Here is a 25,814-nt window from a genome sequence, read left to right as displayed (position 1 = left end):
GTTTTGTTTTGGGAGTTGTTGTTGGAACATATAGTTTGATGACTCTTTTGACTTCAAGTAAAAATATGTTATAATGGTCTTCAACGGTATTGCATCCAGTGAATAGAGATTGCCAATCAAGGGATGAGAGATCGTTGTCTATAAGATCATAGTTGCCTTTTTGAAGTTACAATAGGGGATTACATCATTGTGGTGATTTTTGTGTGGATGTATGTTGAGACAAAAGTTGATCATATTGTGGTCACTACTGGAAAAGGGTTCTTTAGTTTGTATTCCGTAAATTAGGTTCTAACTGTTGCAGAAGATGAGATCGAGGCAGTTGTTTAGTCTAGTGTTGTTGATTACTAGTTGTTCCAGTCCCAGATTTGTAATAGCATTGTAGAAGGTTGTGTGTATGATTTCAGTTGTACAATCATTTAGGGTCCAGTTAATATGAGGTAGATTGAAATCACCAAGAAGGATAAAAGGGTATGGGCAGGATGCAGCCCATGTTAGTAATGTATTTAGCTTGTTCACATGTTCGATGTCATAATCAGGTGCTCTGTAACATAGTAAGAAACACAATGTGATATTTGAGGATAGTTCACAGATGATGGTTTCAGGAAGGGCAAGCTCCTGGGTAACTTGGATATTTTTTAGATGTAAGGATTTTTTATAGAATATAGCAACACCACCTCCTCGACAATTTTCACGATCTGATCTGTAAACATGATAGTCTCTTACTGTGGTAATGGAGTCGGGGAGAGATGCATTGAGCCATGTTTCACAGACAAATATAATGTCGAAGTTAGCCATATTTAGGAGGAAGAGAAATTCAGGTATTTTATTCACGAGGCTTCTTGCATTGAGTAGTTTGCATTTAAGGCTGGCAGTAGTTGGAATTGAGGTAGTTGGGGGCGTGCGTGCCTAGTCTTGGGTGATGGTGGATGGGTTGAGGTAGGGTTGTGGTTGAGGGTAAAAGCTGAGTATTGGGTTGCGTGGCTTACTTTTGATACAGTCAGCATGGTAGTCAATGTACAGGTCCTTCTCTCCATTGTCTAGGCGGTTTTTGAGTTCGATGCGGAGTACACGGGAGCGGGCACGTTGCTGTATGGTTAGGTCAGGGCGGCAACGGAGGTTCTTATGGTTGGTGTTGGTTTTGGCGAGTGAGTTTATAGTATAAATGAATTTACGTTTGCTTGATTCATTTTTGCAAATGACCCTGCACAAGCGTGGGGCCACAGAGCCATCTCTATTTTTGAGCTCTTGGTCAATGCGGGAAATGTCAAGTATTTCATCAGCGGAGATGGTTGATGCTTGATAATTTCTGATGATGTTTCGGACAGTTGTGATGTCATCATTGACATTGGTGTCTTCTAGACCAAATAAGATGGCGTTTGGACGTTTCCGTTCACGCTCAACGGCTTCTCTGATGAGGATTGGGATATCAATATTTGTCTGGGTTGTGTTTATTTGTGGATTGTGTTTTGGATTGGATTGTGGTTGATTGGTAGAGATGTGGTGTGTAGCTATTGGATGTTCAGGTTTTTGCGTTGTGTCTTTTTTTTCAAGGTTGGATATTCTTTCTTTTACGGCGTCCAGGGATGCTACTATGATGTTGAGGGATGTTTTAATGGTTTCGATGGTAGGGGATGTTTCAATGGTTTCGATGGAATCAACTGTTTCAGACAGATCCAGTTTGGGTCTGCATGATTTGCAGAAATATGGAAACTCATTGGATGATTTTAGGTATTGAATCATCTGCTCAGGTAATCCCAAGCAGTCATGATGAGTGTATTTTTTACACAGAGAACATTTGATGGAGTTTTCATTATCCTTTAGATTTTTGTAGCATTTAAGGCATGTTGCAGGAGTCTTGTGGTTCATTGGTGGGGATCATCTTCTCTTTAGGTTGTGGTTTGACGTAGGATTTTCTTTTTGGCATGGTAGGATTGTTAAAATAGTACGTTGATTGAATTAATTAAAGGAACAATTTTGGGTAATCTATATAGCAGCCTGGAGAGATCATCCTACAATGCAATGAAGGCTCTGTTTTCATGTTCTACATCACTCTCAGCTACATGGGCTTTCTGGCTGCCATCTGCTTCATGGTGGCATTCCTGGCCAGGAATCTTCCCGGTGCCTTCAATGAAGCCAAGCTGATCACCTTCAGCATGCTGGTCTTCTGCAATGTCTGGATCTCCTTCCTGCCCACCTATCTGAGCACCAAGGGGAAATACATGGTGGTTGTGCAGGTTTTCTCCATCTTGGCCTCCAGTGCTGGGCTGCTGGGCTGCGTCTTCATCCCCAAGTGCTACATTATCATTCTGAGGCCAGACTTGAATACAAAGGAATATCTTACGACCAGAACAAATGTGAGTTAGAGGAATTTCTACTCTCAACATATTTCAACAGGTCAAGCATAGAAATTGTTTCAAGTTGTCTCGCATACATGACCTGGGGCAACAATTTTGAGCTGAAATAACCAAAGGGCAATTGGAAGATAGTATCCTCCATCCACATTCAGTATAATTTCAAGATGTGTATTATCTGGATTATCCATCTGGTTGAATCATGCAGAAATAAAATAACCGAAGAACTGAAATGCAGCCCTATAAGAGTTTTACAAAACAATTCCTAAAGAATTGAGAGTATCCTTATTTGAGTGTCTGATAAATATGCTCTAAGGGAGGGAGGTTGGATTGGTCATAAATGCTCCTTATAAATTGCAACAATTCATCCATCTCATTCTTCTAATGGTGGACACTCCAGAGATATTTGGAAGGGACTTTGGAGGTGTTCTCAGGTGGCCTAGAGGTGGAGCTCTCACCTCACAATCAGGAGGCTGTGAGTTCGATCCTAGGTAGAGGGTAATATTTGGAATAGACTCTCCTGCTCAAGCAGGGGGTTGGACTAGATGACCTCTTCCAACTCTGTTATTCTATGTCTAAACCCCCTGCTTAGGCAACCCTACCCCACTTCCTGACAAATGGTTATCCAACATATTTTTAAAAACTTCCAGTGTTGGAGCATTCACAACTTCTAGAGGCAGGTTGTTCCACGGATTGATTGTTCTAACTGTCAGGAAATTTCTCCTTAGTTCTAGGTTGCTTCTTTTCTTGATTAGGTTCCATCTGTTGTTTTTTGGTGCTGCCCTTTGGTGCTTTGGAGAATAAGTTGGCTCCCTCTTCTTTGTGACAACCTCTCAAATATTGGAAGACTGCTATCATGTCACCCCAGTCCTTCTTTTCATTAAACTAGACCTACCCAATTCCAGCAACCATTTTTTATAAGAGTCGCAATATGCTGACTCTGTAAATTGCTTAGAAAGGACTGTAAAGCACTTTGAAGTGGTATATGAGTCTAAGTGCTATTGCTACTGACAGAAAATTATAAGTTACTCTTTTATAATGAACATTATATAGCAAGATTTTAAAAAACTCTTTGGTTCATTTTGTATATGAAATAGACTAGAAGATTCTTTTCTTTCATTCCTTTTTGATGTGCCCTTGCCAGCTTTCTCTGTCCTTGAAGAAAACCCCCTCCCTTTTGTTGTTTCTAGTAAAAGGAGTTACATCCTAGCCCAGTCATTCACATATAGATGATACATTCCACAAAGACATGATACATTGTTAGAACAACAGGAAGATCTGAAGAGGCTAGGGAGAATAAATAAGATAAGAACATACATCAAAGGTAAAGCTTGGCAGCCCAGGAATAAATAGAAGATAAAACACTGAGGCCCAGGAAACAACCTCATGATGACCCCAAGGTGGTAGTTTAGTATATAGAAAATAAGGGGATGTGAGGGGAGGGTTTTTTAGGCATGGTATAAAATATATTGTTGAAGTAGTGAAATTTGCTCTCCTTGTTCTCAATACAATTGGGAAGGATCTTGGCGGCCGCTTTTCTCCCTACAATAAAACTTTCAAATTGTGAACCAGAGACTTGTCTTTATGTTGTGAGTATTTATACAATTATTTGGGAATTTTAAATCTCACAGCAGGATACCCCAGTAAACACAGGCTTAACATAATTCTCGGTCTAGGCCTATTCAGAACTGATGAATCAGCAACCTCTCCAGCCAAGCCCACAGTTTACCAGCTACTCAGCAGAACTCACGGAACTCACTGGCTGAGCCCCTTGGGTTAGTGCCAAGAGTTCTCTTCCTCTTGGCCAAGAGTTCTCTTTCTGCATGTTGGGCTCGGGTCCCGTCTTTGAAACAGTCATGTAGTGCTTCCTGGAACATTCCTGCATCCACCAACATCCAGGTATGCTCAATATGCAAGTCTGCCATCTACTCAGCCACTTCCCCCTCCAGTACCACCATTATAGCCATCACTACAGCCCATTGTGATGGATAAAAATGGGCATACTGGTCCAAATGCCTGATAGACTGGCTAAGAAACAATACTAGATGGTCTGAGTTGCCATCAAAAGTTGTTTGTAAGGCCGGAGGACCCCATAGCATCATCTGTGGCCATAATCCCATTGGGCCAGTGGAACCCTGCACATTCAGACATGGGCCCTGTAGCCCAGGACCTGAACCCTGCCGAGCCAACTGACAGGCCACTGGGCCCAACATCCAGCCTTTGGGCCCACTGTCACCTGCCATTGCAGTCCTCGCCAACACTGGTACTGAGCCCTGATCCAATGGCCTCACTTGCAGAGCTTCCTGGGTATAATGAGGCACAGAGTCCCATCATCGCCTTGCACTGGCTAAACAGAACCGGGTCTGTGGTACCGGACCCAGATGAGATTCCAATCGCTGTGCCTGCCAATTTCTAGTTACCTCAAGAGCCACATCCCAGGGAGAAACAGACCAGGAAGGAACATCTGGCCTCTCCAAACCACACCCGTAGTACCTCCATGGTGTAGCTTTCTAGGGCTGGCAAATAGTCCCACTCTCCTTCCTCATCATCCATCAGCTGTCCTTTCTGCCACTCAAACTGCTTGGCACCATGAACTCCTGGGGTAGATGGCCTGAAGGCAGCTTCCCATGCCATGGCTGAACTATGCCACCACTCTGCGAAGGAAATGGGCCCTTGCATCACCTCAAAACAACCCAGCCTTTGCTGAGTTGTTTGGTAACTTGTACATCATGTGCCTTTGGTCTCACTGCAGGCTGACCACTGTCCCCCACACCTGCATCTGGCGCAAGGTCCTCCATCAGCACCGGCTCCTCCTCGGTTCTGACACCCGTCACATGCTTCAGCCCCTCTGCCAACCCCTATCTTCAAAGTATCCTCAAGGAGACCAGCCAGACCACAAGTGGCATGAAGAGGAAAAGGAAAAAATATATGAGCCCTGTCCCCAGGCTTTGAGAATTCAGAAGCTAAAAAAACTCTAAAAACAGTTAGTACTTTTTATTCAATCCTGAGGTGTGGCACAATTGAGTAACTGACATTTGAAAAGTCTCCCAGCACTCTATTTATAGCAAGAACATGCCCCTTACCACTCCCTAGCACCCAACATCAGCATTCAATGTCTTATCAGCAGTCTACCATTCAGTGCCTGTGTTTCTGGCCTCTGCGTTCCACACACTGTCTCCTCCAGCGCCAATCAGCTGGGCTTGGGAGAACTGTCAGTTAGCTGTGCAGTTGACGGGAGAATGCCATCATCGCTGGGATCGAGGCTGACACCACCTACCAGCTTGAGAGCTTCCTCTAAATCAAACAAGGAGTTTGTGATCTCCTTGTGATCGACAGAGTGTCCTCTCTATTTTCATCATCCCTTCAGGGAGACTTAGGTACCTCAAAAACTCCTAGAAGGTCAGATTTGGCATGATTCCATGGAGCCCCCTGGAGATGTGTTATGTCAACCCTGCCTCCCTCTTCTCTAGCATTCTTTGGAGATCATTATGCCACAATGGTGGACAGCAGAAGTCAATCCCCTGGGTATTGGAGCATCTTCCTCCAGCATCACTTTCTGGACATGTCCTGACAGGAAGGATAACAACCATTGTCTCGAGGGGTGTATCTGCCATATTTCACAAAAATCCTTTTCTGTAGCTGCCTCTCTCTACATGGAGTCTTGGAAGAGGTCTAGAGGACAAATTATCATTCACTGTAATTATCACAATCCCAGACTTAGAGATGTCTACTGCTACTTTTCCAGTTGATAGAACATCAGACTAAAGCAACATGCAATGGGTCTTGCATCAGAAAAAGATATAAGCATCTACTCATGCTGAATGATTTGCACAATGTTGAGGACACATGCAGGGACTGTGCTGCTGAATGTACCTTTCTCTTTTTTCCAGATGAAGCTGGACGTGTTTCAGTTTGAAAAAGGAAAGCCATTCAATATTGCATTTTCTGGGAGTGCTTTGAAATCAGCTAGCTCTTCTTTGGAAACAGGCAATTGATTCAGCTCCATGAATTATGGACCTCCTGTTTCTGCTTTCAATGCTACTGGTGTCCCAGACAGTCTCTGGGAAGCTTAGAATGAAGTGCCCACTGAATTCGGTGCACCTGGATAGAGAAAGACCATGGAGCTACTACAGGCCAGGAGACCATCTCATCGGTGTAGTCACCAGTGCAGTAACACTAAAACAGGAAATGTTGTTTTTCAACCTGCTTCCTTATACTCAGTCATACTTGTAAGTTATTCAGTGCAATTAATTTGTATTCCTTCCATCTGCAGTTCTAACACTCTCATTGTTTTCTCCTTATTCTGCCTACTCCTATATTGCAGGAACTGATTGATTTTGTTGATTGATCAGATTTCCACGGGTTTCTTCTATTGTCTTATTTAGTGGAAGACACACAAATACAAAGAGGAACCAAAAAAAACCCAAACCAAACCCTGAAAGAATTCCACATTATTTTCCTCCCCACATCTAATCTAGAATGCCTGACCGGAATACTTTGTTCAAAGTAGTGATTGTTGTAGTTAACCATGACCAGATCATTTCCATATTTTTATAACTACTCATTAATCTTGGATTCCTGATCCTTATAGGAATAGAAGATAACTTGGTTTTATAACAGCTTTTCTTAGTCACTTATGAAATACCCTCTTCCTTTTATGATGGTTGTACTTTAAAATAGGAACTATTTTACATACCGGGTGCTGTGCTGATGAAAATTACTGCTGCTATAAATAGACTTTGTGATTCTTATCTGCTTCCCACTTTCTCAACATTTACAAATATTAAATTTTGATGGGTAACTATCATTTGCCTCTGGTTTTCATTCAGTATTGGCTTCAGACTCAATAATGATGTGTTGATAAAGAGGATGAAATTGGTAAAATGGTATTGTATGACTGCTATTGATGATGCTTGTATTAACCAAAGCACTTTTTTTACACTAGTGACCCTTATACTACCAAAGGAATAGAACGCTTTATTTTCACCATTCAAGAGATCAACAAGAATATCCAGCTCCAGTGCAATCTCACGCTTGGCTACAATATCCATGACAACTATTTGAACACATTTGGCACTTCAGAAGTCTTGCTGGACATGCTTGTCTAATAGAAAAGCCAATGTTCCCAACTACAGCTGTGGAAGGAAGGACAGCATCTTGGCTCTTCTTGATGCAGCTGACAGGGAGATTTCCATCCAGATGTCAACATTAGTAGGCCCCTACAAAGTCCCACAGGTTTGTGTGTGTATTTGTCTATATACTAAAGAGAGTTGGGTGGTATTGAATGCATGATGGATTCAATCATATCTTCTCTATGGAATTCAAAGGTTGCTTTTCACTATGTCCATTGTAGGTATCATAGCTGGGAACTGGGATACACATTAGGATGAGGGCATGTATCAAAATAGTCATATTCTCTCTTAATACCAACTCTATTGCTTTGGGGGCTTCTGCTACATACTTGTGAAGGTGAGGAGAGGCTCTGTATCCAATCAAAGGGTCTTCAGTAAAATAAGAGAGTATAGCACACATTTTGTAAAACTCACATTTTGTACATGATCTTAGAAAAATTATGATAATGCTGAACAAAAGCCACATTCATGGAAATAATTCTGAAAGAGATGCTTTGCATCCATCAAAGAAAGGGACCAAATTACTTGGCATTAAATTCACAGATTTTCTGGAGAACGTTTAAACAATGGGGATAGAGAGTTCATTGATCCAGAACATTTCTGCCCACAGCAATCTAATACTAATAAGGTAATCAGTGCTTGTAACATTGATGTTTGTGTAAGGAAGTATATCCACCTTGCTGTCAAGAAAACTCAATGTCAGCTGGTGCTCCATTCAAAATCCAAGAAAGACTCCTTTAATCAGAGAAAAGATATCTTTTACTGGAAATCAAGTGGTAGCAACAAAAGAATTCTGAATCTGAGAAAATGGGTGCATAAATCACATATACAAAATAATGGCAACATTCCCAACCCCAATAGTTCAATTGGCTCGTCCAATTAAAAGTTGTGTATATCATCATGTGGGTATCTCCAGGTGGTGATGAGGCCTCTGTCCGTTGACCTTGACATATTTTGATAAAGAGTTGCAGCTGCGCCTAGCAAAGGATAGAAACCTAAGCAAGAATCTAACTCCCCCCAGCTTATACAGTTCTGGTTTGTAACACCTCCAGCTCACTTCCCATAACCATTCCCCCCTCCTCCCCTGGTAACTTATGACAGCCAAAAGATGCAAAGCAAAGGGAGAAAATCTTGAAGGCTGACACTCAAGCTTTTTATAATGTGTGCTTCACCATGTACACTAATAAGAAAGGTGGTAAGGAAGTAGAGGAGCTCAGGCACAAAACAGGTTATGTAGAAAGTAAACGCACAGACAGTGAAAAGTGACTATGCACAACACACAAAGTATGAGGAATAGGGTGAAATAGAAATTCATGAATTTGATATGATATTGTTGCCATTACGAAAACTTGGTGGGATGAAACCCACAAATGGAATACCCAGCTACAGGGATTTAAATTATTAAAAAGAAACAGACAAAATAAAATAGTAGGTGGAGTTGCACTATATATAAGAAATAAATAAATGTCTACATAAATCAAGCACAAGAATGATGAAAACTGTCTGGAATGAATTTGGATCAATATAAAAGGGGGGAAACGGCACTGCCATAGGTGTATACAATAGGCAACCCAACCAAGTAGAGAAAATAGATGAACTTTTTGCTAGTCAGTTAACTAAGTATATTGTAAGCATAATCAAAATAGTAATGGGGGACTTTAACTACCCTGATATTAACTAGGAGACAAATTCTGCACCAAGGGGGAGATCAGACAGGTTCCTGAAAAACCTAAAAGACAACTTTGCCTCTGTACCAAGTGGGAGACCAAACAGGTTCCTGACAAACCTAGCAGACAACTTTGATTCTCAAAAAGTAGAGAAGGGAACTAGGGGATCAGCCATACTGCACTCAATTCTCTCTAATAGACATGAAATGATAGAACGTGTCCAAGCTACAGGAATCTTGGGGGGTGGGGGGAGTGATCATGTAATATTGGAATTCAGCATTATGCAAGCACAATCAATAGAACAACTCAAACTAGTGTCTTGGATATTAAGAGAGATAATCTCAATAAACCTAGAGAGATCTTGGGTATGATTCCATAAATAAGAACCGCTAAGGGGAAAGCAACCAAAGCAGCTTGGCAAATTTTGAAAAGTGAGATTTAAAAAGCCCAGTCTGGCACAATAGCAATGAAGATGAAAAATAACAGCTGCATTAAAAAAAAACTCTCTGATAAATTGAAAGACAAAAAGGACAAATATAAAAAGTGTAAAGAGGAGCACATATCTAAGGCAGAATACCAACAAATAGCCTGAGCATGCAAAGATGAAGTGAGAAAAGCTAAGGCTCAAAACAAGCTAAGGCTTGTGGCAAAACTCAAAAACAATAACAACAACAAAAAGCTTCTTTCAACATGAAAAAAAACCATTTTAAAAAGTCAAGGAAATGATTGATCCATTGGTGGAAGAAAGTAGTAAGAAGTTGACAAGCAACAGAGAGAAAGCAGAACTGCTTAACTTATTTTTTGTCCAAAAGGAGAAAAACAGTCCATCCTATTAAAAATACTATCACAAGGAGCTCAATAGTAATACAGAATCCACAGATACAATTTTCTACAAGATGAACTTTTTTTAAAAAAAAATTCCATATTGTGAGTCCCACTATTACTATACATACGTATAAATAATACTTCTTATATCCTGTTGGGTGGAAGATAGCAATAATATTTTCTAAATATTAAAAAACAGTATAAAATACCAATCAATTATTGTTCCCTTAGTCAAATAGATATTGTGGCTAAAAACAAATGCTAAGTTCCTATTGAGTAGAGTTCATAGTTGCTCAGGGAACAAATGACAAATAATTCCTTGATGAAGACTTATTTATTCATTTATTTATTAAACTTGTTTCCCACCTGTCTCACTGCAAAGTGAGTCTGAGCAGCTTATATTAAAAATCATAAAACTAGAGAAAAACACATTTGTAATGGCACTAAAAATACAACAGAGATACAAATTATCAACTATACCTAAAACATGGAAGGGAGTAGGATGACCAGGTGGGAGGTGGGATCTACTATTGAACAATCAACCACTTCCAACATGACACTCCCCCATTGAGGCCACAAGCCAAGTGGCCAAGCTTCAGGCTCTTGCAGAAGCTCAGAAGAGTGGGAACTGACCTCACTCTTGGGGACAAGATGTTCCAAAGGGCAGGAGCAATGGCAGAGTGCATTCTTCTCCTGGTTCTGCAGCATGCCTCCTCTGCTGGCACAGATAGGGTTGGCCAATTCCTTTGGGGTGAGATGGTTCCTTAAGCTTTTGAGTTTGACTAACCAACCACCTTCAATGTGTAGTCCTCAATGGAACTTCAGTTACATAGAGGGAAGAATGCAGAGTGGTGCCCCAAGATTCTGTCTTAGGCCCAGTGTTCTTCAACATCTTCACAAAAGATGCGGAAAAAGAAGGGGATTTCATCAAATTTCACCAAAGCTGGGGGAAATTGCTAACACTTTGGAAGATGGACTCAAGATTCAGAAGGATCTTGACAAACTTAAGCACTGGACTCTATCCAATGAAATGCAATTTTCAATGGTGAGAAAAGTAAGGTCCTATTCCTAGACAATTAATACTAAATGCACAGTTATAGCATAGTTGATACCTGGCTGAGCAGTAGCAACCGTGATGGAAATCTAATTTTCCTACTGGACCATGACTTAAATATGAGACACCAGTATGTTGCAGCTGCCCAAAAAGCCATGGAGACCTAGGGTGCATCAATAGAGGAATTAAATCGATAAAGGAGAATATTTGTAGCTCAGTATTGAAATGAAGGTTTCTTGTAGCTTTCTGAATGTGGTTATTTTCTTGCAGACGTTTCATTACCCAAACTAGGTAAGAATATCAGTGATAGTAAGGAGTGTGAGGTATGTTCTGAATTTTATCTTCTAATGTCTTGCCCTGTAAGCACTGTTGGGAACGGTTTTGGAGTTTTTTTGGTTGAGCAGTTTACTGTTAGTTTGTTTGGCAGTTCCTTGAATGGGATATTGTTTATTTCTTTACTGTTAATCTGATGTTAATCAACATCAATTAACATCATTATGTTAAATCAACATCAATGAACATCATTAATTATTGGTGCAACTTGAAAGCTATGGAAAATACAGACTCACAAAATTGTGTCTATTAGAATAGACAAAATTTCAACTAAAGATCTCTTAGCTCAGGGGTCGCCAACCTTTTGGACCTCAAGGACCACCAACCTCATAATTTTAAATCCTGGGGACCACTAATATGAATTTTGACTGATGGTGGCTTGCTGACATTGGTGGGGAGAGAGAGAGAGAGAGAGAGAGAGAGAGAATTGAGATAATTCCCCGTTAGGAGAATGAGCGCATACAGGGAGACGTATTGAGAGAAGTGTTTGAATAATGCACACACAGCACACAGATACACTGTACAGTAAATGTAGGTTTTTACTTCCAGAAAGTTTAAGCAAAGTTCAAAATTGGCAGTCCAAAGTCATTCACAGGTAAGATCAGTCAGTTTTTAGTGCAGGGATAATCCAATAACAAAATCCAGTGTCAAAAACAGTTCAGTAACAGACTTACATCAAATCCAGGAATATCAGTCAATTAGGAGGAATGGCAATGCTCTCCAACAGAAGGAAACAGAGACTCACTGAGACTTCTTCTGAGACTAAGACCCAGGTTTCTGGCTCCATCTTCTGGCCGTTTGAGAAACCACACCCAATTACAGTTTTGCATTTTCTTACAGATACAGATACAGTATTAAAATGTCTATCCTGGCTTATATATTTATAACCCAAATAGCTGTTAGGTGACTTATATTCCTGAGAGAGAGGGGGGAGGGAGGGAGGGAGGGAGGAGAGAGAGAGAGAGAGAGAGAGAGAGATGTGATCTAACCTCTCTCTCTCTCTCTCTAACACACACACACACACACACACACACACACACACACCAGAGGCAGGGATGGGATTCAAATGTCTTAACAACTGGTTCTGTGGGTGTGGCCTAATTTTTGGGTGTGGCTTGGTGGTCACATGACTGGCTGGGCATGGCTTGTATGTAAATATTATAAATATTGATGTAAATATTGATTTTTTTTAAAAAAAAGAGCAACTTATACCCAAAACCAGGCAAAGCAGTCAGGCAGATTGAGTTGCTCACAGAATCACAGATTCAATACAGATCTATCTTTCTGCCATTGACTACCTGAGTCTGTCACATAAAATTTGCTTGCAAGCAAACTCATAAAATTTGCTAGCAAGCAAATTCAAAAAATTAACTCATAACACACACCATGTCTGTAAATATTGATTTTTTTATTTAAAAAAAGAGCAACTTTTACCCAAAATCAGGCAAAGCAGGCAGGCAGATTGAGTTGCTCACAGAATCACAGATTCACTCAGAGATCTACCTTTCTGCCATCAACTATTTGAGTCTGCACTGAATTATAGAAGCTTCAGTCCTAAGGAAGGTTGGGCTATGCAGAGCCAAAGATCTAAAGATTAGCTAGAAATCAAGAAATCCAATGGTTTCCTTCTTTCTAGCTAATCTAAATATCCCAGCACAGCAGAACAGCTGATGGTTGGGGGGGGAGGAAAAATAGCAACTTATCAGCAAGTTTGCCATGTAAGGAGTGAGTGGGTGGGGAGGGTTCCTGCAGGCCATGTGGGCGGCGCAGACTTGTGTTCCCATGCAGCCTGGATTAATTGCTTTGGGGGGGGGTGCTCTGGGGGTGATATTTCTCTGCGGCCCACCAGTTGGCGACCACTGTCTTAGCTTGTACAACTGACAAATTACATAAGAAAATACACCTCCCTGTCTCTTGTAAAATTGGAGAAGAAAGTAAAATGATGGCTGCAGAAAGAATCTGAAATATAGAAGCAGAAAATGATGTACCAATCTTCCAAAATTAAACATGATATTGCCCTTTATTGGAACAATATATTTCAGTTAACATTTGCACATGTGTGTCTAACTGCATTACATTCTAGTGGTGATTGAGAAATATGATTTGCATTTTGATTGTTATTCTTTTTACTTAATTTGTTTCTTTTTATATAAAGTCTTCTTAATATTCTGTGTTTAATGTTTTAAACAATGGCCAATCAACAAACTATTCTAAGATGTTTATCAAAACAAAGTTAGATTTATGAAAAATTCATATTTTGGAGTTGCCTTCTTTATTGCTTTTCCAGATCAGTCATAGAATTGTTTCAGAGACTCTGAGCGATAAAAGTAAATTCCCTTTTTTCCACCGGATGCTCCTCAAGGAAGGGTTTCAGTATTCAGCAATTGTCCGAGTGCTCCTGCACTTCAGATGGACCTTGATTGGTCTCCTTGCTCCAGACACAGAGGAGGGAGAGAATTTCCTGAGGACTTTTCCCCCTTTGCTTGTCAAGAATGGAATTTGTGTCGTTATATCACAACAATTCTCAATGACTGGATATCTAGCACCCTTGAGAGATTCCAGCTTTTCTCAGTGGAAACAAGTCAATGTCTTTGTTCACTTCACAGAACATATTATTGTTTCAAACACATTTCATATTTTTCATCTAACAATTGACATTTTGTCAGGACCCATCAGAGAGAAAATCTGGATCACCACAACTTTGGGAAACTGTATAATGTATCATCTCGGATATCACAAATACATCCATAGTATTTGGAGCTTTGAATTTATGCAAATGATAAGCCCAAAATATGGTGCTTTTGAAGCCTTTTCCATTTTAGACTCCCAGTATGAAGACAAGAATTTTCAGTGTTCTTTTTCAAAGCATGTTTTTTCTGTCAAAGGCCGGAAAAGATGCACCCAAAAAACTCCAGTGGAGGTGGAAGAGGATTTGAATGGGATATTTGTTGAAAACAGTGACTCTGTTTACATGATCTTTACAATTCTGGCCCACGTCCTGAAGGCTGCATATTCATCCAGATCCTGGAGGAGAAGGAAGGAGGCCCAAGAGACACTGGAGGCTCCAAAGTTGCAGCCGTGGCAGGTATGGGATCCCAACAAGGATCCTACAAACTTCTTCTGGAGATGGAATCCATTAGAGAAAGAAGGGAAACATATCAACCTTCTTCTGCTACGAAAGGCCAACAGATTTAAACAATCTAGTGCTGGGGCAGATAATTTACCAAGACGTTGGTAGCAGATATGTTTGATATTAAACATTTGCTGTTTACCAATTTCTCACCACATATTAAGCATACTGGTAAACCAGTCTCATCAGCAGTGAAAGCAAATGAATCTGCCCACATGCCATTAAATGTTTTTTTTTCTTCTGAAACCTTTTATTTTCTTGGATTTATCCATGGTTGGGTTACTGGGTGTCAAAAAACTCATTAAAGTGCCACGCATTTGTGGTTGTGACACATATTTTGAGTGACAGGGATTCGCAGCAGAGTGATGAAAGAGACACATGCTGCACTAGAACCACAGGTTGCTGACCCCTCATCTAGTCGAACCCTCCACCCAAGCATAACTGAAAGAAGTCCAAATTATTTTCCTCTCCACATCCAATCTAGAATGCATGACTTGAATACTGACTTTGTTTAAAGTAGTGATAGTTGTAGTTAAATTTTCATATATTTATAACTGCTCATTGATATTTAATGCCTGATCCTTATAGGAATAGAGGATGGTTTTTTTAGAAAAGCTTTTCTGAGTCACTTATGAAATATTCTCTTTCTTTTATGATGGTTGTACTTTAAAACAGGAATTATTTTTCAGGGTTCATCAGGATTCAGGGTTCATCAGTGGGTTGATTAAAATTACTGCTGCTATAAATAATAGATTATTTGTGATTCTTATCTGCTTCCCATTTTCTCAACATTTACAATTATTACATGACTATCATGAGTGACTATCATTTCCCTCTGATTTTTTTTACCTGTATTGTCTTCAGACTCAATAGTCATGTGTTGATAAAGAAGTTGAAATTGAGAAAAAGATATTTTATGACTTACGTTGATGATGCTTGTATTAACGCACTGAAGCATTTTTCTTTTTTTTTATTAAAACAAGTTTTATTAATTTTTAAAACACACAAATTATCATTATTCATTACATGTTTAAACCTTTTTCCCTTGTAAATTTAACAAGTCAAATAAATTATGATTCTGTTTTAAACCATTTCCATATAATATACCAAAACCTCTTATTCAATTTCTCTTTACTTCTCTTTACTCTTATTCAATATCATTATTATTATTTCATCTGTTTCTTTCTGACTTAGTTACCATTATTCTCATTCTATATTTCTACAAGTTTTTACCAATTCTCCCCCAAAAAGACATATACACACAACACACAAAACATAAAAAAATATCTTTTGGAAAGTAACTTGGACCCAGGTGTCTCTCTCTTCATGGACTTCAATTATATTCATGCTCATCTTACATATCATTACTTATTTTATTTACCATTCTAAGCCTTCTATATTAACTTCTCCACATATTTCACACTTCTTAATTCTACCTTAATTAATCATCTTAGTTTAAATCATTATATTTGTATCTTTTGTCCATTTTTATCATCCCTTTGTCTCATCCCTTATGAAAAAAAAGAAAATCAGTTTCTCCTGAAATCATTAATCAGAGTATGATGCCTTTCTATCTCCCCCTAAGTTAATCAAATTAATCTTTAAAATAATATCTAATACCCAATCAGATTTTGCTTGGTACATTCTATCTAACTAATACATCCAACACAATTAAGTGCATAATTAGAGAATAAATCCAAATATTAAAAGAAATACTATAATAAAAATTTCATAATAACATCAATACCATAATTTTATTAAACTCTTTAATTAAAACAATATTCTAAACCCCTCCTATTATTAAGTTTTAAAACCAATCATTTTTAAACATTTTAACATTTTAATCTCTTATCAACTCTTAAACCATTGCAATACTACCATCTCATCTTATGTACCTTGCAAAATCTTTTTACTTTATCCATTATCCATAAAAAAATCCTTTTTCCATTTAATTTCAAAACGTTGTAGCTTTTCTCCACCTTTTCCCTTTCTTTCTTTTCCCAACAAACCTTTCTACCCCCTTCTTCTAGCCTCTGCCTTACCGGCTTCCCTTCTCTGTCGTATTTCTTTTCCCCTTTGTTTACAATCATCATATTGGTTTTGCACTTTATTTTTCCCTTTCTTAAATGTTTTTTAGATCTTAAGTCCTTAAATCCTTTAGTTTTCTTCTTCTTCTCTTCTTTTCTTTTCTTTCTCTCTTCTTTTTTCTGGATCAAATTCTGAGATTCATTAAAGATGGCTCCTTCCTTTCTTTCTTGTTCCTCTGCTGTCTTCATCTGTTGTAATTTTTGTTGATAATTAGTAAGCGCCATTTCTAAGAAAAGGAAAGCTTCTTCCACACCATTTCTTAGTTCCTCAACAGAAAGAGCCATTATAAATCTTTTCTTTTCTTTTCTCCTTCTTTCTTCTTACAACAACCAGAATATTCAAAAAAATAAAAAAGATAAAACAGTCCCAAAGTTATCAATCAGTCCAAACCAAGGCAGAGTTCTCACTTTCTCCTTCTGGGGTGATATCAATCAAAGAGAAAGAAAGTCCAAATCTGTTTAAAGTCTTGTTACAATATATTCTAGTCTTCAAATCCTTAAGGCATCTGCTCCAACAAATCTTAGCATACAAATATTTTCTTTTAATCCTCTCTTCCCACTCATCGCTTAAAACCAATTTCCACCTAAAAAAATAGGTTTCTTAATATCCAGTTATTTATTCCGTAGGAAAAGAGGGAAAGCTATCCTTTCAGCACCTTCAAGCAGCCGCTTTTTTCCTCTTCTGGCAGGTATTATTCAGAAAATCATACTTTTCAGGAATTTTATTAAATATGTCTTAGAGTCCTAGGAGCCAAGAAAAACTTTCTCCTCTCAATCACTTTCTCCACTTCCTCCTGCGCATTCTTACCCGGCTGCCAGCTTCTTTGTGGCGGCCATTACGGACCGCCGCTGCACTGTCCTGGGAAAAGGGGGTTCTGCCGGCCAGGGAGGGGTCTGCAGCACCCCCAAACCCTTCTCCGGATCCCCCTACCTTCAGCTGCCCCTGCAGGGCAGCCTAGCTCCGTACCTGGCTGGGTCGGAGCCCCAAAAACGGCTAGCGGCAGGATCGTGCAGCTTCGCAAATCCCTGCCGCCGCGAAGCCGACAAACCCGCACTGAAGCATTTTTCTTATAGTACTGCACCCTATGCTCCCAAAGGAATAGAACACTTTATTTTCACTATTCAAGAGATCAACAAGAATATCCAGCTCTTGTGCAATCTTACACTTGGCTACAACATCCATGACAACTTTTTGAACACACTTGGCATTTCAGAAGTCTTGCTGGACATGTTCTCTACCAGAAAAGCCAATGTTCCGAACTACAGCTGTGGAAGGAAGGACAACATCTTGGCTCTTCTTGATGCAGCTGACAGGGAGATTTCCATCCAGATGTCAACATTAGTAGGCCCTACAAAGTCCCACAGGTTTGTGTGCATGTTTGTCTGAATACTAAAGTGAGTTGGGTGGTATTGGATGCAAGATAGATTCAACCATATCTTCTTTATGGAATTCAAGAGCTACTTTTCACTATGTCCATTGTAGGTGTCTGGAACTGGGGTACACATTAGGATGGGAGCATGTATCAAAAAAGTAATATGCTCTCTTGATAGCATCTCTATTGCTTTGGGGGCTTCTGATGCATACTTGTGAAGGTGAGGAGAGGCTGCATGTACAATCAAAGGGTCTTCCATAAAATAAGAAAGTTCAGCACTGATGGAAAGCTCACATTTTGTACATGATCTTAGAAAAATGTCAATAATGCTGAACAAATACCATATTCATGGAAATAATTGTGAAAGAGATGCTTTTTATCCATCAAAGAAAGGGACTAAATTACTTGGTCTTAAATTCACAAACTTTATGGAGAAATGTTTAAATTAAACAATGGGGATATAGAGTTTATTGATACAAAATACTTTTCTCCCCAGCAATCTAAAACTAACAGGGTAATCAGTGCATGTAACATAGATGTTTGTCCGCGTATGAATATCATCTTTGCCGTCAAGGTTTGATAGTGTGTGCTATACCTTGTGCACTAATAAAACAGGATGTAAGGAAGTAGGGGAACTTAGGCACAAAACAGGCTATGTAGAAAGTAAACACATGGAGAAAAGAATATCATCAGAGGCCATGGTTATAAAGAAAATAATAGACTGTATAGAGATGAACAGGCTAATGTTGAAATCAAAAGACAAAGAAGATTCAATATATTATAGAGCCTGGGATGCCTGGGATGAATGGTTTAGAAATAAATGGCAATTAGGAAAAGAATGAGGAAGTATGTAAATATGTATATATGTTATAAAAAAGATTGAAGTTGAAATATAGATTGAATAAAGATTGAAATATATTGATTTGTAACAAGAGTAAGATGTAATGGTAATGGAATAAGTAACCATATATTGAAAAATGTAAGGAAAGGTAAAAGATGTCTTGATGTTGATAACAATGCATATAGTTTTATTTTACGTTTTTAAACTTTGGAAAATTAATAAAATATTTAAAAAGAAAAAAGAAAGCAAACACGTGGTCAATTAAAAGGGACTTAAATCTCTATGCACAACACACAGAGTATGAGGAATAGGGTGAATTAGAAATTCAAGCAAATGAGGGCAGATATAATATTGTTGTCATTAGGGAAACTTGGTGGGATGAAACCCACAAATGGAAAACTCAGCTAGAGGGATTTAAATTATTTAAAAGAAACAGACCAAATAAAAGAGTAGACTGAGTTGTAATACTATATATATATGAGAAATAGAATGGAATGGAATGGAACGGAATGGAATGAACAGAACAGAACAGAACAGAACAGAACAGAACAGAACAGAACAGAATAGAATAGAATAGAATAGAATAGAATAGAATAGAATAGAATAGAATAGAATAGAATTCTTTATTGGCCAAGTGTGATTGGACACACAAGGAATTTGTCTTGGTTCAAATGCTCTCAGTGTACATAAAAGAAAAGATACATTTATCAACAAATCATAAGGTTTAACACTTAATAATAGTCATAGGGTACAATAAGTAAATAAGCACATCATTACAGAAATACAGCACAACAATGATAAAAACTGTCTTGAATACACTTAGGTCTGTGTAAAAGGGGGCGGGGGAAATGGCACAGTGGCACTGTGACAATGGAAAACTATAAGCCACCCAACCAAACAGAGAAAATAGTTGAACTTTTTACTAGTCAGTTAACCAAGCCCTTCAAAAAAAGTAATGTGGGACTTTTAACTATCCTGACAACAATCAGGAGACAAACTCTGCATCAAGTGGAAGATCCAACAGGTTCCTGACAAACCAAGCAGACAACTTTGACTCTCAAAAAGTAGAGAAGGGAACTAGATCAGCCATACTACACTCAATTCTCTCTAACAGAGATGAAATGATAATAGGTGTTCAAGCAACAGGAACCTTGAAGGGGAGTGATCATGCAATATTGGAATTCAATATTATTCAAGCACACAAGCAACAGAACCAAGTCAAATTAGAGTCTTGCACTTTAAGAGAGGTAATCTCAATAAACTTAGAGAGATCTTGGGTAGGATTCCTTGAATGAGAACCCTCAAGGGGAAAACAATCGAAGCAGCTTGGCAAATTTTGAAAAATGAGATTATAAAAGCCTAGTCTATCACAATAGCAATGAAGAAGAAAAATAACAGCTCTCAAAAGAAATCAGCATGGCTGCATAAAAAAACCTCTGATAAATTAAAAGACAAAAAGGGCAAGTATAAAAAGTATAAAAAGGGGAAAGAGTTCATATCTAAGGCAGAATATCAGGAAATAACCCAAGCATTCAAAGATGAAGTGAGAAAAGCGAAGGCTCAAATGAACTAAGGCAAAACTCAAAAATAACAACAACAACAAAAAGCTTCTTTCAACATGTAAAAAACAATAAAAAGTCAAGAAAATTATTGGTCCATTGGTGGGAGAAAGTAACAGATAACAAATAATCAGAGTTGGAAGGGACCTCATAGGTCATAGTGGTAAGAAATTGACAAGCAACGGGGGGAAAGCAGAACTGCTTAACTTATTTCTTGCCCAAAAGGGAAAAAAACAACCTACTTAAAATACTACCACAAAGAGCTCAATAGTAATAACTGTGAGAGAGATCTTGGAGTCCTGGATTTAAGGAGAGGAGCAACCTAGAACTAAGGGGAAATTTCCTGACAGAACAATTAATCAGTTTTAAATACTCCAACACTGGAAGATTTTAAGAAGAGACTGGACAACCATTTGTCTGAAATCGTCTAGGATTTCCTGCCTGAGTGAGCTGGAAGTGAGACTAGAAGACCTCCAAGGTCCCTTCCAACTCTGTTATTCTATTAATTCCAATCTTATCTACTGTTGATAAAACATATATGCCTTTCAGCTCCATAGTGATCACTATCATTATTTAATCATTTTATTTAAAAATATTACAAGCATATTAGCCAAAATGTCAACTATTTTTTACCCTTTTCTATTTATAATCAAATTCATCATAAAAGCTTGAAGAGCAACAAAGTCCACAAAGATGATTTTCTAGAAGATGATTTTTTTTTTAAAAAAAATGTCATGTTGCGAGTCCCGCTATTGGCAGGTTGATTTACCCATATGTATAAATAATACCTCTTACATCACTTCTCAGATTTCCAATTTTTTTTAAGAGCTGCAACCATCAGAGGAGAATACTGTAATTCCCCTTAGTCAAGTTTTTAGTGACCAATTGTTCATGATTAATTTTCCCATGATCTTCTTTTGTTGTACTTGTGTTTTGGTCTGTGACCGCAAATAATATATTATTATAACTTCCAACCTCTTACATCCAGTTGGGTGGAAGATGGCAATAATATTTTCTAAATATAAAGAAATGTATCATATACCCAATCAATTATTTACCCATTGATCAAATAGATATTGTGTCTGAAATAAATGCTAAGTTCCTATTGAGTCCAGTTGATAGTTGCTCGGTGATAAATGACAAATAATTCCTTGCTGAAGGTTTTATTTATTCATTTATTTATTAAACTTGTTTGCCACCTGTCTTGATCATCAACCACCTGCAACATGACACTCCCCCATTGGAGCCACAAGCCAAGTGACCAAGCCAGTTCTTCAGGCTCTCGCAGAAGTCAGGAGAGTGGGAACTGACCTCATTGTTGGGAACAAGATGTTCCAAAGGGCAAGAGCAATGGCAGAGGACATTCTCCTCCTGGACCCAGCCAAGCAGAATTCCCTGACTGATGGGTTCTACAGGATGCTTCCTTTGGGGTGAGATGGTTCCTCAAACTTTAGACAAACTTTGGCCGCTGGTCTGCAAAGCCTGAAATGAAGCCAAGGCTGCTTGTAAAGCAGAAGCAGACAAGAAATGAACCAAACCTAAATCTTATAAAGTGGGGGACAAAGTTTACCTTTCCACCAGGTTTCTAAAATATTTGCAGCTATTTAAAAAATTGGGTCCTAAATATATTGGGCCTTTCCCCCGTAGTTTGTATTACTAATCCTGTCACGGTGGAATTACAACTCTCTAAGTCATTACAACAAGTCCACCCCATTTTCCATTGTAGCTTATTGAAGCCTGAAGTCACATCTTATCTTTGTCCGGCTACTAGCCCTTTTTCCCCCCCCCCCCATTATGGTAGAGGGTGAAAAACATTTTGAGGTTCATGAAATTCTAGACTCTATGAAATTCCACTTGACCACTCAGTACCTGGTGGCTTGGAAACACCTGTCCTTCTCACACAATGAATGGGTTCACAAAAAAACATGTCAATATATTTCATCAACTGTATCCTGACAAACCTCATTGATTTTATGTTTCCTTTGTGTCCCCTCCCCTATTTTGATTTCTTTTCAGTGGACTTCCCATTTTTCTAGGGGGACAGCATGTCAGGTCCCAGATATTTCTACAGGGACACTGGCATTTTGGTGGGAGGAAGGTGGGAGGAATGGAGTGATCTCTATATGAAGTTCCTGTTTCTTGCATTACTGTTCTAACCTCTATATGAAGTTTCTGTTTCTTGCATTACTGTATTAATCTCTATATGGTGTTTCTGTTTCCCTGTAATGATGTAGTGTGGGAGGGGTTTGATTAGCATTGTTTTCAATAGCTGGTTTTAAGTGGGAAGCTTCAGTTCTTGCCTAGATCTTTTGTTATCACAAACATTTCAATAAAAGCTCCATTTGGAACAACTGCAATTTCAAGAGCCCTGCTTTCTTGGGAAGATTGGAGAGGCAAGACCTTACATTTTTATTGTTTTTAGTTAATTTGTTTCTCGTTTTCCATTTTTATATATAGTCTTCTTAATATTCTGTGTTGAGAATATTTTAAACAATGGCCAATCAACAAACTATTCTAGGATGTTTATCAAAACAAAAAGTTGGATTTATTAAAAACTCATATTTTAGAGTTGCCTTCTTCATTGCTTTTCCAGTTCAGTCATAGAATTGTTTCAAAGACTCTGAATGATAAAAGTAAATTCCCATTTTTCCACTAGATGCTCCTCAAAGAAGGGTTTCAGTATTCATCAATTGTCCAAGTGCTCCTGCACTTCAGATGGACCTTGATTACATGTCAACCTATGCAACTTATTTGACAAGATCAGAGTTTACACTTGGTTGATTACATTTATCCTTTTTGGTACAGGGTTACATTTGTTGTATTCAGTACAATATAGGAAAAAAATCTTGTTATTCTGAGGAATTTCTTGCTGCATATGACTTGTCAGTTTTGCAAGGAAACTGGCAAAGAGGGTCACATAGACAGCCCAGTTGGTAATTTAATCAACTTTAATGTTTGGTGGCTTGTTTCTACATAACTAGATCACTTCCTGGCTGACTTGGTGTTGACACATTATTTGAAACCTTTTCTTACGAACAGTATTCTTTTCTTGTAGAAGGTATTGCTTTTCCTCCTCCTCCTCCTCCAGGATTTTAAGGGGATTTTCCCTATTTGAAGGATTCCTTTCTTTTATTTTCTTCATCATATTATATTCTTAAGCTGTTACCAAGTTATCATAGCCTAACCCACCTCTCTACAGAAATCCCAGTTAAATATTCTCTGACTGGTAGCTGTTCAGTCCCTGCTTTAAGCCAACCAGTGAAGGGGAGACTGAAACCAAACTTAATAGCAGTAAATGTGAGAGGGATCTTGCAGTCTTAGTGGACAACCAACTAAACATGAGCCAGCAGTGTGCAGCACATAGCATTAGCTCCTATGGTCGTATTTCCTGTTTGGTTTACCTGGGAACAGATTAGCCTGGGAATTTTCATCATGAAAAAATCCATGCTTTTGTGTAATCAATCTTTATTTTCAAGAAGTTTGTGAATATTTTCTTTTTTGCTGTTGTTCAATGTATTTTATACCTGCTGTAGAAGGTTCCCTATAATTGATCAAATGTATCTATTACATTTTCTCAATACATATTTTTTCAATATACGATTGACAAATTTTGCTGAATTTTTCTTGTTCATTTATGAACTTAGTGGCAACACCTGTTGTCCTAATTTAGCATGTTGGCACATTAAAAAAGAACTGTAGAAGAAAAGGGCATATGTGAACCTACCAGGTGGGATAAAAAACAAAGGTTTCTGCTTTTAAAATTCCTGGATGTTTCCATTCTAGTTCCATCCCTTTCTGGGGAAGAATCAGTTCTACAATCTTTCCCACTGGAATCTTTATGTGGACCATAATGGAGAAATAGCTGCAGATATAGATATTGAGTTCTTGGTGATTTCACTTGATGGCAATTTGGTCAAAAGGAAACTGGGGAGCATTGAAAGATAGAGAGTTATTATTAACGAAATTGCTGTTTTATGGCTAAATCTGCTCAACAAGGTGGGTCAAACATTGCTGTGTTTTCTCCTTTTTCTAAAGATTATGACCCATTTCAAGTGGGTTAACTCTAGTCTCCATGGCGGATGACCCTCACTGGGAATTGAATGTACACAAGAGAAAACTTAACATTTTGTTAGATGGATTGTGGAAACTTCAATATGATTCACAAAAGTGTCCTTCAGATGCCATGATAAAGAACATCATTTTAAACTGATTCAGTCATGCCCAATATTGGATGTTGGATCATTATTCTTCAGGATGGAGACCAGCTGGTGAGAAATATTCAAGTGCTGGCATTTGTGGTCCTAATAGCCTCAGGTTCTTTTAACCAGCATCTGCATTACAGTTTAGACTGAATCAGATGAAAGTCATTAGTTAGAGGTCCTGTTGGTCCATGTGAAAAATAAGCCTCACCTTGTCCAGATTGAGGAATATCTCTTTGAAAGGTCACTGATATTCCATAATGTTTTTAAGCAGCCCACACCTGACCAGAGTTATCCATATCTTCTCTTTCGCCCCCCTGGGATAGGCAATAGGCCTTCTGCTCCTCTGATGAAGCACCAAAGATGTTCATGCATCACATGAAACCATAAAGGCTGTTTTGATGTGAGATAATGCCCACAATCTAGAAAACTGAAGCACTGAAGCAAGACATTGATTCAAAGAAAAACCCTTCCTCATTTTGGAAAAAAACAAGGGAAAAATTGAAAGAAAATGCTACTTAGATTTGTGTTTTGGCTTGTAAGAGGGTAATTCATCTGAAAAACCTAGAATGCATTTTTTTTAAATTGTTAGCTATGTTAAGTCCCTCTGAGGAACAAGGAGGGTTCAAATTTAACTAATAAAAGATGTAGATTTGTCTTCCTGTGGAAGTTGGTGTCCCCTAATTGTAGTTCTTTGGTAGAAAAAGACCCAGATACAGAGCTGGACACAAGTCTACTCTTGCCCACTTGCTGAAGATGAAAATATCCCTTTCTGAAGGATAAGTTCTTATGAGATGCATCTCATCTCACCTCAGTTCTAGAAACTAGGCAGTTACTTTTAGTCTTAGTTGAGAGCCATAGGAATTGAGGAAAGAAACACACAAATAAAGAAAGCCATATTTTTAAAGGATTTTTTTTTAATATCTTAATTGGGGGATGGTTTTGGACTCCTTTCAAAGGGAAGCAGTTTTACAATGTTTTATATATTCCAGAAGAAATCTATTGAGATCTTACTGCTCTGAAGTTTCTTTCTTCATTACAGTTTTATTTTATTTAATAAATCCAATATACAAATTTAATAAATCTTTTACATTACTTTTCCAAAATTTAATGCAAGATCATCGTACTGTACTTTAAAATCACAGTTATGTGTAGAATGGAGAAATGTTAACAAGGCTAGGAGGAAGAGCCAAACTGGTTGTCACTTAAGGCTAAAATCTTTCCAATTCCATCCCTCCACTCTTTCTTAAGTAGAAATATCCT

At 38.4% G+C, this 25,814-nt stretch overlaps 1 protein-coding gene across 1 annotated transcript; it reads left to right on the top strand.

The window, feature by feature from the left end:
* The first annotated feature begins 7,437 nt into the window (after positions 1-7,437).
* On the top strand, positions 7,438-24,312 carry LOC148128499 (vomeronasal type-2 receptor 26-like). The gene is made up of 3 exons (XM_087948922.1): positions 7,438-7,586; positions 13,650-14,447; positions 24,136-24,312. The coding sequence occupies exons 1-3, from the start codon at positions 7,551-7,553 to the stop codon at positions 24,295-24,297; spliced, it is 996 nt and encodes a 331-aa protein (XP_087805048.1). The 5' UTR covers positions 7,438-7,550; the 3' UTR covers positions 24,298-24,312.
* The last annotated feature ends 1,502 nt before the right edge of the window (positions 24,313-25,814 follow it).

The sequence above is a fragment of the Notechis scutatus genome, unplaced genomic scaffold (genome assembly GCF_049901735.1).
Source record: "Notechis scutatus isolate UNSWTSFEM ecotype Mainland unplaced genomic scaffold, rNotScu1.2 NSCUSCF46, whole genome shotgun sequence".
NCBI lineage: Eukaryota > Metazoa > Chordata > Lepidosauria > Squamata > Elapidae > Notechis > Notechis scutatus.
This window is presented reverse-complemented; position numbering and strand designations above follow the sequence as displayed.

Coding starts and splice junctions, on each gene's coding strand:
- LOC148128499 (XM_087948922.1), top strand. CDS start 7,551: ATGTCAACATTAGTAGGCCCCTACAAAGTCCCACAG. Junction 7,587..13,649: donor GCCCCTACAAAGTCCCACAG/GTTTGTGTGTGT, acceptor TTGCTTTTCCAG/ATCAGTCATAGAATTGTTTC. Junction 14,448..24,135: donor CAAAGTTGCAGCCGTGGCAG/GTATGGGATCCC, acceptor TTTCCATTCTAG/TTCCATCCCTTTCTGGGGAA.